This window comes from Notolepis coatsorum, assembly GCF_963971535.1.
Source record: "Notolepis coatsorum genome assembly, chromosome: 1".
Taxonomy (NCBI): domain Eukaryota; kingdom Metazoa; phylum Chordata; class Actinopteri; order Aulopiformes; family Paralepididae; genus Notolepis; species Notolepis coatsorum.
In genome coordinates, this window is record NC_140165.1 from 60974128 (window position 1) to 60992409 (window position 18282).

The following is an 18282-nucleotide window of genomic DNA, read 5'->3' on the forward strand; positions in this document are numbered from 1 at the left end:
TCTCTTTATAACTGACTCTAACGTACAGGTTGTGTTATATAGTGTGTAGTGGTGGTTGTGTACCTTCTCTTTATAACTGACTCTAACGTACAGGTTGTGTTATATAGTGTGTAGCTGTGGTTGTGTACCTTCTCTTTATAACTGACTCTAATGTACAGGTTGTGTTATATAGTGTGTAGTTGTGGTTGTGTACCTTCTCTTTATAACTGACTCTAACGTACAGGTTGTGTTATATAGTGTGTAATGGTGGTTGTGTACCTTCTCTTTATAACTGACTCTAACGTACAGGTTGTGTTATATAGTGTGTAGTTGTGGTTGTGTACCTTCTCTTTATAACTGACTCTAACGTACAGGTTGTGTTATATAGTGTGTAGTGGTGGTTGTGTACCTTCTCTTTATAACTGACTCTAACGTACAGGTTGTGTTATATAGTGTGTAGTGGTGGTTGTGTACCTTCTCTTTATAACTGACTCTAACGTACAGGTTGTGTTATATAGTGTGTAGTGGTGGTTGTGTACCTTCTCTTTATAACTGACTCTAACGTACAGGTTGTGTTATATAGTGTGTAGCTGTGGTTGTGTACCTTCTCTTTATAACTGACTCGTACAGGTTGTGTTATATAGTGTGTAGTGGTGGTTGTGTACCTTCTCTTTATAACTGACTCTAACGTACAGGTTGTGTTATATAGTGTGTAGTGGTGGTTGTGTACCTTCTCTTTATAACTGACTCTAACGTACAGGTTGTGTTATATAGTGTGTAATGGTGGTTGTGTACCTTCTCTTTATAACTGATTCTAACGTACAGGTTGTGTTATATAGTGTGTAGCTGTGGTTGTGTACCTTCTCTTTATAACTGACTCTAACGTACAGGTTGTGTTATATAGTGTGTAATGGTGGTTGTGTACCTTCTCTTTATAACTGACTCTAACGTACAGGTTGTGTTATATAGTGTGTAGTTGTGGTTGTGTACCTTCTCTTTATAACTGACTCTAACGTACAGGTTGTGTTATATAGTGTGTAGTGGTGGTTGTGTACCTTCTCTTTATAACTGACTCTAACGTACAGGTTGTGTTATATAGTGTGTAGTGGTGGTTGTGTACCTTCTCTTTATAACTGACTCTAACGTACAGGTTGTGTTATATAGTGTGTAGTGGTGGTTGTGTACCTTCTCTTTATAACTGACTCTAACGTACAGGTTGTGTTATATAGTGTGTAGCTGTGGTTGTGTACCTTCTCTTTATAACTGACTCGTACAGGTTGTGTTATATAGTGTGTAGTGGTGGTTGTGTACCTTCTCTTTATAACTGACTCTAACGTACAGGTTGTGTTATATAGTGTGTAGTGGTGGTTGTGTACCTTCTCTTTATAACTGACTCTAACGTACAGGTTGTGTTATATAGTGTGTAGTGGTGGTTGTGTACCTTCTCTTTATAACTGATTCTAACGTACAGGTTGTGTTATATAGTGTGTAGCTGTGGTTGTGTACCTTCTCTTTATAACTGACTCTAACGTACAGGTTGTGTTATATAGTGTGTAGTGGTGGTTGTGTACCTTCTCTTTATAACTGACTCTAACGTACAGGTTGTGTTATATAGTGTGTAGTGGTGGTTGTGTACCTTCTCTTTATAACTGACTCTAACGTACAGGTTGTGTTATATAGTGTGTAGTGGTGGTTGTGTACCTTCTCTTTATAACTGACTCTAACGTACAGGTTGTGTTATATAGTGTGTAGCTGTGGTTGTGTACCTTCTCTTTATAACTGACTCTAACGTACAGGTTGTGTTATATAGTGTGTAGTGGTGGTTGTGTACCTTCTCTTTATAACTGACTCTAACGTACAGGTTGTGTTATATAGTGTGTAGTGGTGGTTGTGTACCTTCTCTTTATAACTGACTAACGTACAGGTTGTGTTATATAGTGTGTAGCTGTGGTTGTGTACCTTCTCTTTATAACTGATTCTAACATACAGGTTGTGTTATATAGTGTGTAGCTGTGGTTGTGTACCTTCTCTTTATAACTGATTCTAACGTACAGGTTGTGTTATATAGTGTGTAGCTGTGGTTGTGTACCTTCTCTTTATAACTGACTCTAACGTACAGGTTGTGTTATATAGTGTGTAGCTGTGGTTGTGTACCTTCTCTTTATAACTGACTCTAACGTACAGGTTGTGTTATATAGTGTGTAGTGGTGGTTGTGTACCTTCTCTTTATAACTGACTCTAACGTACAGGTTGTGTTATATAGTGTGTAGTGGTGGTTGTGTACCTTCTCTTTATAACTGACTCTAACGTACAGGTTTCCCAGCTCCTGATGGTCGTCGTCTTGGTTGAACAGGTCCTTCAGAGTGTCCTGCTCCTGGTGCTTACAGAACTGATACAAGGAGGAGGAGGAGAGGAGGAGAGGAGGAGAGGAGGAGAGAGGAGGGCGGGAGAGAGGAGAGAGGAGGAGAGAGGAGGAGAGTAGAGGAGAGAGGAGGAGAGTAGAGGAGAGAGGAGGAGAGAGGAGGAGAGAGAAGGGGGAGAGAGGAGGGGGAAAGAGAGGAGGAGGAGGAGAGTAGAGGAGAGAGAGAGAGAGGAGGGGGAAAGAGAGGAGGGGGAGGAGAGGAGGGGGAGGAGGAGGAGAGAGGAGGAGAGAGAGGAGAGAGGAGGGGGAAAGAGGAGGGGGAGGAGAGAGGAGGGGGAGAGAGGAGGAGGAGAGGGGAGAGAGGAGAGAGGAGGGGGAAAGGAGGGGGAGGAGAGAGGAGGGGGAGAGAGGAGGAGGAGGAGAGGGGAGAGAGGAGAGAGAGGAGGGGGAGGAGAGAGAGAGGAGGGGGGGAGAGGAGGAGGAGAGTAGAGGAAAGAGGAGGAGAGAGGAGGAGGGGGAGAGAGGAGGGGGAAAGAGAGGAGGAGGAGGAGGAGAGAGGAGGAGGGGGAGAGAAGAGGGGAGAGAGGAGGGGGAAAGAGAGGAGGAGGAGGAGGAGGAGAGAGGAGGGGGAGGAGAGAGGAGGAGGAGAGTGAGGAGGGGGAAAGAGAGGAGGGGGAGGAGAGGAGAAGAGAGGAGGGGGAGGAGAGGAGGAGGAGGAGAGGAGGAGGGGGAGAGAGGAGGGGGAAAGAGGAGGAGGAGAGAGGAGGAGAGTAGAGGAGAGAGAGAGAGGAGGGGGAAAGAGAGGAGGATGGGAGAGGAGGAGGAGAGGAGAGAGGAGAGAGAGGAGGGGGAAAGAGAGGAGGAGGAGAGGAGAGTAGAGGAGGAGGGAGGAATAAAGAAAGGAAGGAAGAAAGGAAGAAAGGAAAGAATAAAGGAAGGAAAAAGGAGAGGTCATCTTACTATACCTGGGCAATATTGAAAATAAACATCATGATAAAATAACACCAATAGACAATCGATATAATATACAATAATATAATATATACTACTGTAATACCGTTTGTAAACAACAATGATGTTCATAGACACAACTGGGTGACAGAGACTGTCTGGGTGACTGTACCTTAGGGACGGGTACCGAATCCAGTACTTTTAAGGGTATCGACTAGGGCTGTACCGAATGTAATCTTTTAACATTCAAAGCTTCTATTGAAGTATTCGAACGAAGCTTTGAATGTCTGTCGTAATATTTTATGACATAATCCAAACATTTTATAAATTAAATTAAAAACAAATTATATCCTCAAACTAAATCCTCAATTTGAATAAAGTGATTAATCTGATTAAATTAGTTTTTTTTTTAATTAAATCAACTCTCTTTAATGAATATAACTCATCAGTTTGGTCAACATAAATAATCCAATAAGGGCACGGTTGGTACGAAAGTGATGGTGACGTCTTGATGGAGCGCTGAGTGCCAAGCGGATGCAGATAGGCCACATCATTTATGATAAATGTTTTATTGAAATTTGTATGACGAGTCATATACTATAATATTAGTGTAGCCTAATCTTTATCTGCAACTGTGAAGAAAAACCCCATTGGTTTAAACAGAATGAATAGACATAAGAATACAACATTTTTAAAGAATTCGAATGTCAGTGGGGCGGCTACGTGGCGTAGTGGGCAAGGCGCTCGCCACGAATACTGGAGACGCTGGGATCGCCTGTTCGAGCCCAGCGCTCCACATTGCTTTCAGTTTAGCTGGTCGTCCGTACTAATACACATTGGCCGTATTAGGGGGTGGGAAACTGATGGGTGGGGATCGGGCGTTGTGGACAGCGACTCCTACAGGTCGGTTGGTGCGCCTGCGCAGTAGAATCAGGAAGTGTCGGGGGCAGCGTGAGCCTCCCACGCGTTACTCCTCGCCACTGAGAGATCGAGCTGCGCAGGTGAAAAGATGCGACTGCTGTTACCTCAAGTACCGGAGGGGACTCGTGCTATGTATGACTTAGTCCACATTGCAGCCGGCTTGTGGGAGGCAAGAAACAGCGTTCGTGACAGGGGAGGGTTGAATTGGATGATACGAAATTGGGATGGGAGAAAATATAGAAAATGGGAGAAAAAGTGGAAAAAAAAAAAAAAAAATCGAATGTCAGCATTATGAACGAAGATTCGAAGCGTCGAACCATTCGGTACAGCCCTAGTATTGACCGAGTCATGTCGGTACTACCGAGTACCGACTCACGTGAGATCCACCGGTGCCACATTTTGGTAATGCAAAAAATATATATATTACGATGACGTCAACGTTTCGTTTACCACAAAACAAAACCTATGAAGTGTGCCACACGTTCACGTGCACAATACACTCTTACCTATAGGATTTTACTTGATTCCAACAACAACAAAACAGTCTTGGCAATGGCAAGCCGAAAACGGTCACAAGTGTGGTTACACTTTACAAAGCTAGATGCAGACAACGACACTGAGGCATCGACATATTCAGCTATATTTATTTAAATATATAGATGTGTATATCTTGGGGAGCTCCAGTAGCTCACCGCGTACCTCGGACGCCATTTCGGCGTCGGGGACAACCGTGCGCGTCACGGATCTGGGGTACACGAGTTCGACTCCCGGACTCGCCGTATTTTCTCAGAGTGTCTTTCCCCCGATCTATACCCCATTCAACCTGTTTCTGTCGGTCATGCTTGACCAGAAAAAGCAATAAACGCTAAAAGAACCAGCTGACTGGTCAAAGTAAAAAAAAAAAAAAAAAAAAAAAAAAGAAAAAAGATGTGTATATCTTTTAGTTCAGCAGAATAGTTCATTGCTGCTAGAGTGGTTTGTTTAATCGTTTTATACTTGTTATTTTGTAAAACATTATTTTTAATTTTTTATAAAGATAATGTGTGTGTATATATGTATATATATATTAACAAATTGTTCAAAATAAATAATAATGATAATAAATAATTTGATGTTTGGACAATCTTTACAACTGAGGTAGGTAGATTACACGGTATCGGTTCACGGTTCAAATGTGAACGGTACCCAACCCTACTGTATCTGTAGTCTACAGGGTTTAATCCAGACTGTACCTGTAGTCTACAGGGTTTAATCCAGACTGTACCTGTAGTCTACATGGTTTAATCCAGACTGTACCTGTAGTCTACAGGGTTTAATCCAGAATGTACCTGTAGTCTACAGGGTTTAATCCAGACTGTACCTGTAGTCTACAGGGTTTAATCCAGACTGTACCTGTAGTCTACATGGTTTAATCCAGACTGTACCTGTAGTCTACATGGTTTAATCCAGACTGTCAAGTCAAGTCAATAGTTTTATTTGTCATGGCATACAAGTATACAATGAAATGCGGCGGGTCTTGCCCGCAACGATGTGCATAATACAATAGTAATATATAATAAGAATCCAATAGAACGACATTGTGCAATAAAACAAGTAAACAAAGTAGGGCATATCGGTATATGTACATGAGTTATTTACAGAGCATGGTAGGACATGCTAGGTCCTGTGGTAGTGCAATACACTGTTAGCTACGGATGAGGCACTGGGTCTTTATGTACACTGTTATACAATGCTATATTATACAATCTCAAGTTATACTATACTATTCTTAAAGTGACCTTTCCTTTTGTAAAGTGACCATAAGTGTGAGCGTGTGCAGCATGAGTGTGTGTGTGCTCATGTTAAAGTGGCTGCTAGTGTGTGAGCGTGTACAGTGTGTGTGTCGTGTGTGTGCTCATGTGTGCTTGTGTGTGGAGAGTTCAGTGTTCAAGGCTCTGATGGCCTGGGGGAAGAAGCTGAGCCGAAGTCTCTCTGTCCTAGTTGCTGGTGTTCGCAGGAGTTTGCCTGACCACAGCAGCATGAACAGGCTGTTGTTGGGGTGGTGAGGGTCTTTCATTATTCTGCAGGCTCTGGATTTGCACCTCTTGTTGTATAGGACCTGCAGGGGTGGTAGTGCAATACCCGTGGTACGCTCAGCTCTGTAGGGCCTTCTTGTCCTGTGCCGTGCTGTTGCCATACCAGGCAGTGATGTTTCCAGTCAAGATGCTCTCTACAGCTCCGGAGTAGGACTGGAGTATCTTCCCAGATACTCTGAACTTCCTTAACTGTCTCAGGTGGTAGAGGCGCTGCTTCGCCTTTTTTACGACTGAGTCTATGTGTGTTGTGCATGTCAGGTCCTCTGATATGTGGACCCCCAGGTACTTGAAGCTGCTCACCCTGTCCACGGTAGCGCCGTTTATCCTCAGTGGTGTGTGTGCCTCCTGCTGTCTCCTCCTAAAATCCACGATCAGCTCCTTGGTTTTACCAATGTTCAGGAGCAGGCTGTTGTCCTGGCACCAGCGTTCCAGTACCTCAACCTCCTCCCGGTAGGCCTTCTCGTCGTTGTCAGAGATCAGCCCCACCACCACTGTGTCGTCCGCAAACTTCACTATGGAGTTGGAGCTGAACTTGGCCACACAGTCATGTGTGTATAGTGAGTACAGCAGGGGGCTCAGAACACAGCCCTGGGGGGACCCGATGCTCAGGGTGATGGTGTACCTGTAGTCTACATGTGTGTGGTGTGTGTGAGAGTGTGTGGTGTGTGGTGTGTGTGTGTGTGTGTGTGTGTGTGTGTGTGTGTGTGTGTGTGTGTGTGTGTGTACCTGTCTGTACAGGCTGAGGGCGACAGGTTGGTTCCGGAGGGTCATGAAGAAATCTCCTCTGTTCATCTCGTTCTTCAAATACGTTACCACTGTGTACACTATCACACACACGCACATATACACACACACACACACACAGACCACACACACACATACAACACACCATCAGCATCAGTTCACAGACATGACCGTGAGGTAGAATCATCTTCTGAGTCAAAAATGCAGAAAACAACATGACTTGTGTGTGTTTGTGTAGTAGGTGTGTGTTAGTGTAGTATGTGTGTTTGTGTAGTTTGTGTAGTATGTGTGTGTATGTGTGTATGTGTGTGTTTGTGTAGTATGTGTGTGTATTAGGGATGCCCCGATCGATCGGCCACCGATCGCTATCGGCCGATAATCAGTATAAATATGCGATCGGTGATCGGTGATAATGCTTTATTTTCGCCGATCGTCAAAACCGATCTCACTCGCTGAGTTCTGTCTCAGACACCGGGTGGTGCGGCGTCTGCTCCTCACTCCAGCCCCTCCCGCATGCATGTAAACACGGGTCTAGTCTAGTGGGATGGGAGGACGGCGTCTCCCTGAGCTAACGTTAGCTACCGTTACTACTGATAGCTCCTGATATCAACAAATGCTCCAGCAATAGTCTAGTAGAGACGTGTATGATACCTCTGTTAGCTCACGTTAGCGCAAGTTAGTTCACTGTTCAAAACTAAATGTCCCATTGAACTAAATAGTTCACTGAGGCGCTGTATTAACGTTATATATCCGGCTAGCAGTAGCTACAGATAGCTTCTGATATCAATGTCTTATAACACTGATTCGACGCGTATTCGAGCTGAGGGCTTGCTGAGCACAGTAACGTTATACCAATAGGGTCCAGCTGCAGCGCAGGAGAATCCTGGCCGTAGCTCGAGGCTACTCGAGTATAGGGTCCAGCTGCAGCTCCGGAGAATCCTGGCCGTAGCTGGAGGCTACTAGAGTACACACAGACAGTAAAGCTTGTTGCGTGGTGGCGATGTCTCGCAGATAATACAAGTACAAGTCTAATTATATAATATATATATTTTATATAAAAACAAAATAAAAAATTATTAAATTATTAAATTAAATTAAAAACGATCGGTATCGGATCGGTATCGGTCGATATGGCTCACGACGATCGGTATCGGTATCGGTGGCAAAAAACGTGATCGGGGCATCCCTAGTGTGTATGTGTTTGTGTAGTATGTGTGTGTTTGTGTAGTATGTGTGTGTGTGTGTATGCGTATGTTTGTATGTATGTGTGTGTGTGTGTGTGTGTGTGTGTGTGTGTGTATCTGTGTATGTGTGTATATGTGTGTGTGTGTATGTGTATGTGTTTGTGTAGTATATGTGTGTATGTGTTAGGGCTGTCCCCGACTAAGGATTTGGATAGTCGACTTTGATTGGCAGAAATTAGCCGATAGTCGACTATGACATTTTTTATTTTTTTTTAATCGTTCCATTTGGGCTGTGGGGGGTGCTTAATGTCTGAAGAAGTCGACGGAAGGCTTCTTGTCTTCTGCAAAAGCATGCAATTGGGGGGAGCTCCCACCGCATATCTCGGCGCTATTTCTGCGTCAGGGAAAACCGTGCTCGTCACGGATCTGGGGGACACGAGTTCGATTCCCGGACCCGCCGTCATTTCTCAGAATGTCTTCCCCTGCTCTACATCCCATTTCAACCTGTTTCTGTCGGTCATGCTTGACCAGAAAAAGCGATAAACGCTAAAAAATAAAGTTAAAAAAAAAAAAGCATGCAATTGGTCCACTGATGGATACATCTTGATATTTGTCTAGTCTAGTGTGTTCATTAGATGGGTTAAAATCAGTGCCTGTTTTCGTAGGCAACCAACCTGGATGAGCAGAGGTACACACTAGCATCTACCACAGATTCATCAGCTGCAAATCTACCCCCAACAGAAGATGCCTTCCAGCAACATGTGTTGAGAGCCTTATACCAAACAGCAGTGTGGCGTCAGCCATCTGGCCAAGCCTCTTCTCTGGAACCCAGTTGGTAGAGGGTGGAGGCTCAGAGAAGATGGGACCATTGAACCTGTGATGTTCCAGAAAGCACTGGCACCTAAGTAAGTTTGAGACATCACCCACCTCTACTGTAAAGATGGAAACTGCAATGATGTCAGCAAATGCCAATGTCTTTCAGTGGGCTTTGACTTGCACTGAGTTTTGCTCTTGCTCTTTCCCTGACTGCCCAAATATGATCCATTTTGTCACTGATGATAATGTGGATGAGTGACAGTGATGTGTTGCTAGAATCAAGAATCAAAAGCTTTATTTGTCACATACATACCAGGGCATACAGTGAAATGTGGGTGGTCATGCCCGCATCGATTGTGCAATAATATAATTCAAAATTCAAATTGCAAACCCAGATTTGTTTTGGCAGTCTGAGAGCTGTATGTTGAGTTGTTTTTTTGTGGAGGACATCTTCGGTTTTGCAGGATTTTTGGAGAAGGCATGGCACCTGAGACAAAACACACTGTATCCTATATAATTGTATTTGAATTCACCTTGTTTTTCTGTTTTTCTGTTTATTTACATTGAGTACAGCTTGTGTTATATTACGTTTTATTGTATTTTCTTGTATATTTCTTTTTTTATGGCCATCTTGGTCTATGTAATTTGTTAAGTAATTGGTAAAGTATATTATTATATACTTATTGTTATGTGTCTTGTAAGCCCATATGGGCTGGGCATACATCTGTATGTAAGACACGAAAATAAAAAATATCAAATCAAATCAAATCAAATAATAATAAAATACGGTAGACATAGAAAAAAAACAGGTAAGACATAAGATGTGCATGATACAAATAGACATGCTAAATTCCTGAGACGGCACTGGTTCATATGTACACTACTATACAATATACCAGGGGTGTCACTCATTCCATAAGGACGTAGAATAAACATTTAATTTTTTTTTTAAATGGTCCATTTGCATGTTCTTGGTATCTGAATCTAGGGACATATATGGATCAGTGTCAGAAATAGTGTGTATGTTACTAGGCTTGAGTAAATTGTAATGAACCAAAGGAGAATATCAATTCTATTTAAAAAAAAATAATTCTTTGACTGTGAACACCATGCTAAAATTGACCAGACCTGAAAAATCTAAGCAAATTAATAAAGGGAAGATGATTAAACAGAAGGTTTTGTAGATACAGTACTGAATTCTGCCATCTTTTTTATAATGTAAATTTCTCCACCATTTTTCATCGTATTGCAACACCGTTTTTTGCAAGACATTTACAGAAAGGTAGAGAAACTAACTGCGTTCTGTTTTATGGCAATAACGTTCAGGTTTGTGGGAGATAATCCCAAAAAACAAGAGAAATAAAAAAGTAAATCCAGAAGTCAGATGATTGACAGGGGCTGGTGTAAGCTGGGTAGGGTAGTTTTTCGAAATTCGAAAGCCCTGAGTCTCTTCCTTCAAAAGACTACACTCACTTTTGGCTGTGCCACTTCCTCCTGTCAATATGCGCCGGTTTCCGACTCAATGCCCTGAGATTTCTATAATCTTATATTTCACTAATAACAGTTAAAATAATTGGTAAACAAACGTAATGCTGAAAATATACACTTTTACTGTATATCTCGGGCTTAAGAGGTTAACCCTGTGAGGCCCAAATTAAAAAGACATTAGCAACTTCAAAGGCCAGAGGGTGGGACATATAAACACATTTACTATCAAATAGCATTGTGAGGCTGAACAACAGGACCAATTGAGTATATATGTGCTTAATTTTGCAACTTAATTTTGCAACCGTGGGTCTCACAGGGTACTTTTAACCCTGTGAGGCCCAAATAAAAAAGACATTAGCAACTTCAGAGGCCAGAGGGTGAGACCTATAAACACATGAAGGGTGCAGTGACTGAAAAAAAAGTTTGAGAAACGCTGGTATATGGTGTGGCTCTTTGTGGTACCACAGTAATTTTTGTGGCTCTTACTGGTTGGCCACCCCTGCAATATACAATTTTAACTCCGTCATTATGTATTACTTACTATATCTAAACTATACAAGAACCACATCTGTTCTTTCCTTGTGTGTGTGTGTGTGTGTGTGTGTGTGTGTGTGTGTGTGTGTGTGTGTGTGTGTGTGTGTGTGTGTGTGTGTGTGTGTGTGTGTGTGTGTGTGTGTGTGTGTGTGTGTGTGTGTGTGTGTGTGTGCATGTGTAAGTGTGTGTGTGTGCTCATGTGTACTCATGTGAGTGGAGAGTTCAGTGTTCTGATGGCCTGGGGGAAGAAGCTGAACCGGAGTCTCTCTGTGCTCATAGCGTGTGTACGTAGGCACTTGCCTGATTGGGGTGGTGGGGGTCTTTCATTATTCTGCAGGCTCTGGATTTGTACCTCCTGTTATATAAGTCCTGCAGGGGTGGTAGTGCAATATCCATAGTACGCTCTGCTGAGTGCACCACTCTCTGGAGGGCCTTCCTGTACTGTGCCGTGCTGTTTCCAAACCAGGCAGTGATGTTTCCAGTCAGAATTCTCTCTACAGCCCCGGAATAGAAGGAGTGGAGTATCTTCCCTGATATTCTGCTGTCTCAGGTGATAGAGGCGCTGTTTCGCAAACTTCACTATGGAGTTAGAGATGAACCTGGCCACACAGTCATGTGTGTCCACAGTGAATACAGCAGGGGGCTCAGAACGCAGATTGAGATAAAGGTGTTCTATTTCAATTTCAACCTGATTCAATTTGATCTTTGTTTCCATATCATCATATCAAGTATCATAAAATGTATCATATGAAATGTATAATTTATTAAATGTATCATAAATATATTAACATTATAGACCAGAACATTACCTCAAGTGACTTTACTTTGCAGTAACATTGAATTTGTCAACATGCTTCTCACCACTGATAATGGGCTTTGGACTGAAGACTTCATTATGTCAATGTTTAATTTTCTTTCATTTAGGACACCTCATACATTTACTGATGTAACTCCCTGACCATGCATGCTATTTTATTGTTATTTACACAAGTGGTATTGCTGGATTCAGCACAACCACACCTTTCTGAAAAAGCCCTCATATGTGTTTCTATGACAATCCATGGCAGAGCTACTACAAAGTAAATGAGAACATTCTGCATAGATATACAATTTTTACATTTCCGCTTATTTTAAGTATGTGTACATAGGTTCAAGTTCAAGTTCAAGTTCAAGTTCTTTAATAGTTGTCATACAAAAGTACAGAATACTTTCATACAAAATGCTTCTTACTGTTACGCTCCAGAGACTGTGCTAGACAAGATAGTATCAAATAACATAATAACATAATATAGCATGAATTTAGAAGAAGAAAATGAGGTCACAGTTGTTCGGTATATATTAGGTATATATAGGTATATATATATTAGGTAAATATAGGTATATATTTCCTACATGCATAAAGATATTCACATCCAGGTTTTTCTATTAGGTTAAGCAACTGTCTGACTGCTAGCATGTCAAATTTGAAAGCTCTTGTATTATTAATCTACATGCGTTTATATGTCTCAACTCCCATACGGCCAGGCTATATTTTGGTCCTATTTTTCTTTGGGGGTGTATAACAATATCTATCAATTTAACAAGTTTTGCAGTAAAATATTTTTATACAAGAATCCATTTCATATATGGGAGACCTTAGAGATGAAGAAAAACATGGTTGTGTTTTGTTCTACCTCCGGTAGGGGTATCTCAAAAACTAAAGCCCTTTTTGACAGTTTGTCACAGAACTATCTGGTATGCGTGCCATTAGCGTTAGCCACGCTTCTAGGCCTCTTTTCTTTTGGAAAGAATGATAAAAAATAAAATAAAAAATTTAATTTTTATTTTTTTTTTGCATTCGACTAAGAGTCGACTACGGCTCCTTTCGATCGATTAGTCGACTATTCCACTAATAGGGGTCAGCCCTAATATGTGTGTATATGTGTGCATATGTGTGTATATATGTGTGTATATGTGTGTATATATGTGTATGTGTATATGTGTGTATATATGTGTGTATATGTGTGTATATATGTGTATGTGTATATGTGTGTATATATGTGTATATATGTGTATGTGTATATGTGTGTATATGTACCCAGGTCTGTGTCTCCACTCTCTATACTTTTACTCAGAGCCAGTTGACTTCTCTTCATCTTCAACAACAGAGGAACCTGCTCCCCTGATCTGGGCTCATATTCTAACAACTAGAGAGAGAAGGGGGGAGAGATTGAGAGGGGGGGAGGGAGGGGGGGAGAGAGAGATAGAGAGACAGAGAGAGAGAAGGGTTAGATGAAGACATGAGAGATGAAAGACAATAGAGTGACAGCATGATGACATCATTAACTCATTCCCCGCCAACAACGCTTATATACGTTATTTGATTGTTTTTCCGATATTTTTATTCATTATTCATCCAGGGACCTTGGTGTTACCATAGGGAATGAGTCTGAGATTGCCAAAGTGCAATACCGGCCGCATCCAGCTAGATGGCGGTATCGAGCACCCTTTGAAACTTTGTATCTTGGCCTGTGTAACGGGCAAATGTCTCCGGGCACACTTTTCTTTGTCGGGCGAATGAAGCGGTTATAACGATCGGCAACGCTTTTAGTAGAATTTACGTATACTCAGCCTTTCGGGAATTATCCCAGACCACACTATAACAATACTTATATTCACCACGGTATAACACGGGAACGTATGGATGGAAAAATGTATTCTTTTTCACATATTGAACGATAGATAGTTGATGTCAAATGGGCCATAGGATTGTATCCATAGCTATAATATAGAATATAGTTATACAGCTCTACAAACAAGGTGACGCACTCCTATCTTTTAAAGCGTGGCAGTGCTACAACAGGACTCGTATAATGGCTGGCGCTGAAAGTGTTAAGAGCACGGTACCTTGATGACATCACTAACAGCACAGTACCTTGATGACATCACTAACAGCACAGTACCTTGATGGCCAGCTCGGTCCTGCCGCACTCGTAGGCCCTGGAGGCGATCTCAGAGTAGGAGATCCCTGCTGCCTCCCCCAGCTTCAGAGAGACCGCCCGGGCTATCACCTCGTCTGCCTCATCCTTCTGCTGCACCTGGAGAACAGAGAACACGGTGACCACACCCACACTGTGACCACACCCACACGGTGACCACACCCACACTGTGACCACACCCACACTGTGACCATGCCCACACGGTGACCCCACCCACACTGTGACCATGCCCACACGGTGACCCCACCCACACTGTGACCACACCCACACTGTGACCACACCCACACTGTGACCATGCCCACACGGTGACCCCAACCACACTGTGACCACACCCACAATACAGAACACCTGCTGCTGCACCTGGAGACCACACCCACAGTGACCACGCCCACATGGTGACCACACCCACACTGTGACCACACCCACAATACAGAACACCTGCTGCTGCACCTGGAGACCACACCCACAGTGACCACACCCACACTGTGACCACGCCCACACTGTGACCACACCCACAATACAGAACACCTGCTGCTGCACCTGGAGACCACACCCACAGTGACCACGCCCACATGGTGACCACACCCACACTGTGACCACACCCACACTGTGACCACCCACACTGTGACCACACCCACAATACAGAACACCTGCTGCTGCACCTGGAGACCACACCCACAGTGACCACGCCCACATGGTGACCACACCCACACTGTGACCACACCCACAATACAGAACACCTGCTGCTGCACCTGGAGACCACACCCACAGTGACCACACCCACACTGTGACCACGCCCACACTGTGACCACACCCACAATACAGAACACCTGCTGCTGCACCTGGAGACCACACCCACAGTGACCACGCCCACATGGTGACCACACCCACACTGTGACCACACCCACACTGTGACCACCCACACTGTGACCACACCCACACTGTGACCATGGCCACACGGTGACTACACCCACACTGTGACCACACCCACATGGTGACCACGGCCACACGGTGACCACACCCACACTGTGACCACATCCACATGGTGACCACGCCCACACAGTGACCACACCCACATGGTGACCAGATCCACATGGTGACCACGGCCACACGGTGACCACACCCACACAGTGACCACACCCACACAGTGACCAGCCCCACACGGTGACCAGCCCCACACGGTGACCACACCGTGACCACGCCCACACAGTGACCATGCCCACACAGTGACCACACCCACACTGTGACCACACCCACACTGTGACCACACCCACACTGTGACCACACCCACACTACAGAACACCTCCAATAGGGATGTATAATTACAGGGATACTTTTTTGCAACGGCAGCATCATTAAGCTTTGTTTCATTGTGGTGGGGTGGGGTTGTGAAGGTGGTTGTGTATTTATTTATATATATATATATATTTTTTTTTATCCACTTTTTCTCCTTATTTTCTATTTTTCTCCCATCCCAATTTCGCTGTTTCCAATTTTCCCCTCCCCTGTCTTGAACGTTGCTCGCATATGCCCCCCACTGGGAGGATAGAAGTCTTGCATCACGTGTCCCCTCCGGTACACGAGGAGGCAGCCTGTCACATCTTTTCACCTGCCAGCGCGGACTCTCATTGGCGAGGTGTAACATGTGGGAGGCTAAACGGATCATTGCAAATGTGAATCCCGCAGGGATATTTTTAATGAATGAAACCTATCGGCCGTTTGGCTCTGATTAGTTTCATATATTCTCCGCTGTAGATTTGCTTAACAGAGCGCCCGGATTGTGTTTCATTCAAGCATAAAATTGAAGTGTCTATGCGTGGATTGTGGTCTTTGTGGATTATGAGGAATCTGAGGATTGTTGAATTGTATCATCACTCACATGTTATTGTGATATTGTAACTGGGATTAAAATGTCTGAGATGCGGTGTTTGACGGATTTGAGCAATTGAATGAGCAGTTGACGTCACATTAATGCATTTGAGAAAATGCATTTATCTGTTCAAGCACTGTTATCTGATGATGAACATGCGTCACTGGTATAAACCAAAGATTAATCAATTCAATGCATATGGATTATGTCCGAAACAGATTAAAACCTGATTAATAGTGAAACTGTATAGCCAGGGCCCTATTCCCCGTACCTGGTTCAACTAAGTCGATCAAAAGTCCCATTATCCAGATTCAATTAACCCGATGTTTGAATCCAGGCTTTCCCTGTTCCTCGAACGCTGATTCAGTCTCGTTCATTCGAACCAGACTTGATACTCAGGATAATTGCGCGCGGCCGCCTCAGTTGAAAAGACAGCAGGTGTCGATCGCAGAAATCCTGATTTTCTAACGGCATTGATTGATTGATTGATTTAAAACTTTATTAACAGATTGCAGAATGGGTACAATACAGTACGGCTCAATAGCCTTGCCGACAAGTTAAATGCATATCTATAGGTTAATTTTAAGTCCCTCATTACCCCAATCAATCAGATTATATGTCTTTAAATGTGCCTGCTGGCAGTAGGCTTAATGGAATGAATAATCAAATGAGATCTTGCTAGCGAAAATAATTTGTTAAACTCTTTCAGAATAAGGATAAAAACAAGCCCAAATAGTATATCTAATTGATACGAATTATATTATGAGGATATCTGTACTGTATGTGCTTAGGTATTATGTACTATATAAATATTATACATGGTTCCCAAAGAGAGGCTTGGAGGGAGGCTTGCAGTTACACTATTAATCAGGTTTTAATCTGTTCATCCATACATGCATTGAATTGATTAACCTTCAGTTTATACCAGTAACACCTCATGTTCATCATCAGATAACAGTGCTTGAAAAGATAAATGCATTTTCTCAAATTCATTCATCAAAACGTCAAAGGCTCATTCAATTTATCAAGTCACGTCACGTAATCAAATCCATCAAACAGCGCATCTCCTCCTATATTTTAAACCCAGTTACAATATCACAATAACGTGTGACACTGTCACAGTGACAGTGATACAATTAAACAATCCACAGATTCAGATTCCTCATAATTCATATCCACAATCTGCGCATAGACGCTTCAGCTTGAATGAAACACAATCTGGGCGCTCCGTTAAGCAAATACACAGCGAAGAATATGAAACTAATCAGAGCCAAACGCCCGATAGGTTTCATTCATTAAAAATATCCCTGCGGGATTCACATTTGCAATGATCCGTTTAGTCCGTTATTAAAATAACTGTGTGTCGCGAGCGCCGTATCCGTATACATATGATGTGCATTATATAGGACAAAGTACATTCATAGGCTGAATATGATTTATTATCAGCATTTTAGGTACCGTACTTTTCGCACTATAAGCCGCACCTGACTATAAGCCGCAGCAGCTAAATTGAATGATGTGTACATATATAAGCCGCACTGGACTATAAGCCGCAGGTGTTTTAATGTTTAATTACCATATGTAATTAGCATTGGGACACAATACTGTCGGACAAATAACAAGAATTAACTCATTTACAAGTTGTATTAAGTTGAGCAAATAAGGGAACAGATAAATAACATTTCAATGCAGTCAAAAAAGCAATATTTAGATTTTAACATTTTCGGGTTTGGTCACGTCGAGTCACATATAAGCCGCACCGTTATATAAGCCGCAGGGTCGAAAAATGGGGAAAAAAGGTGCGGCTTATAGTCCGAAATTTACGGTAGACCTATTATTTTTAATTTCAAACGAAGCACAAAAACGTAATTCAGAATGGTATAATGGGATCTAGACTGTGAGAAATATTTCAGGAAGCGAGCTGGCATTTCTTTGCGAGGGTGTGGCCATGCAGGTTATCCAGCTAACTGAACTAAACGCGTCTATATTAATCCCAGCCGAAGAGTGCAAGAGCGCTTCCGCATTCTTCGCCATACGCCAGTACGGTAATGCGCATTTCCTTTTCCTTCGCCCAGGTGCTCACCGCGCATGCGCATGAGGTCGCCGCTTGGTTCGACGCGGTTCAGCCATATTAGCACACATTAACGCTGGTCAATCACATTAATACTATGCTATTGCTATTGCTATAGCTATATGCTATTAATACTAATACGGTACATTACCGCTGGTCAATCACATTAATACTATATGCTATTGCTATTGCTATATATTGCTATTGCTATATGCTATTAATACTAATACGGTATATATATATACACGCGATGGACGCAGCAGGCTACTGCTACTGTTATTCAGCCACGCCAGCCGCCGCGCCGCAGCC

At 43.0% G+C, this 18282-nt stretch overlaps 1 protein-coding gene across 2 annotated transcripts in view; it reads right to left on the reverse strand.

Annotated features, from left to right (window-relative positions):
- Positions 1–18282, reverse strand: part of vps16 (VPS16 core subunit of CORVET and HOPS complexes) — an 89091-nt gene that overhangs the window by 15294 nt on the left and 55515 nt on the right. For both annotated transcript variants that reach the window (XM_084320102.1, XM_084320103.1), the window contains 4 exons: positions 13997–14131; positions 13132–13240; positions 7015–7112; positions 2264–2368 (listed from right to left, as the gene is read on the reverse strand). In XM_084320102.1, the coding sequence (XP_084176228.1) occupies positions 2264–2368; positions 7015–7112; positions 13132–13240; positions 13997–14131 (447 nt within the window). The remainder of the gene's footprint in view (positions 1–2263; positions 2369–7014; positions 7113–13131; positions 13241–13996; positions 14132–18282) is intronic.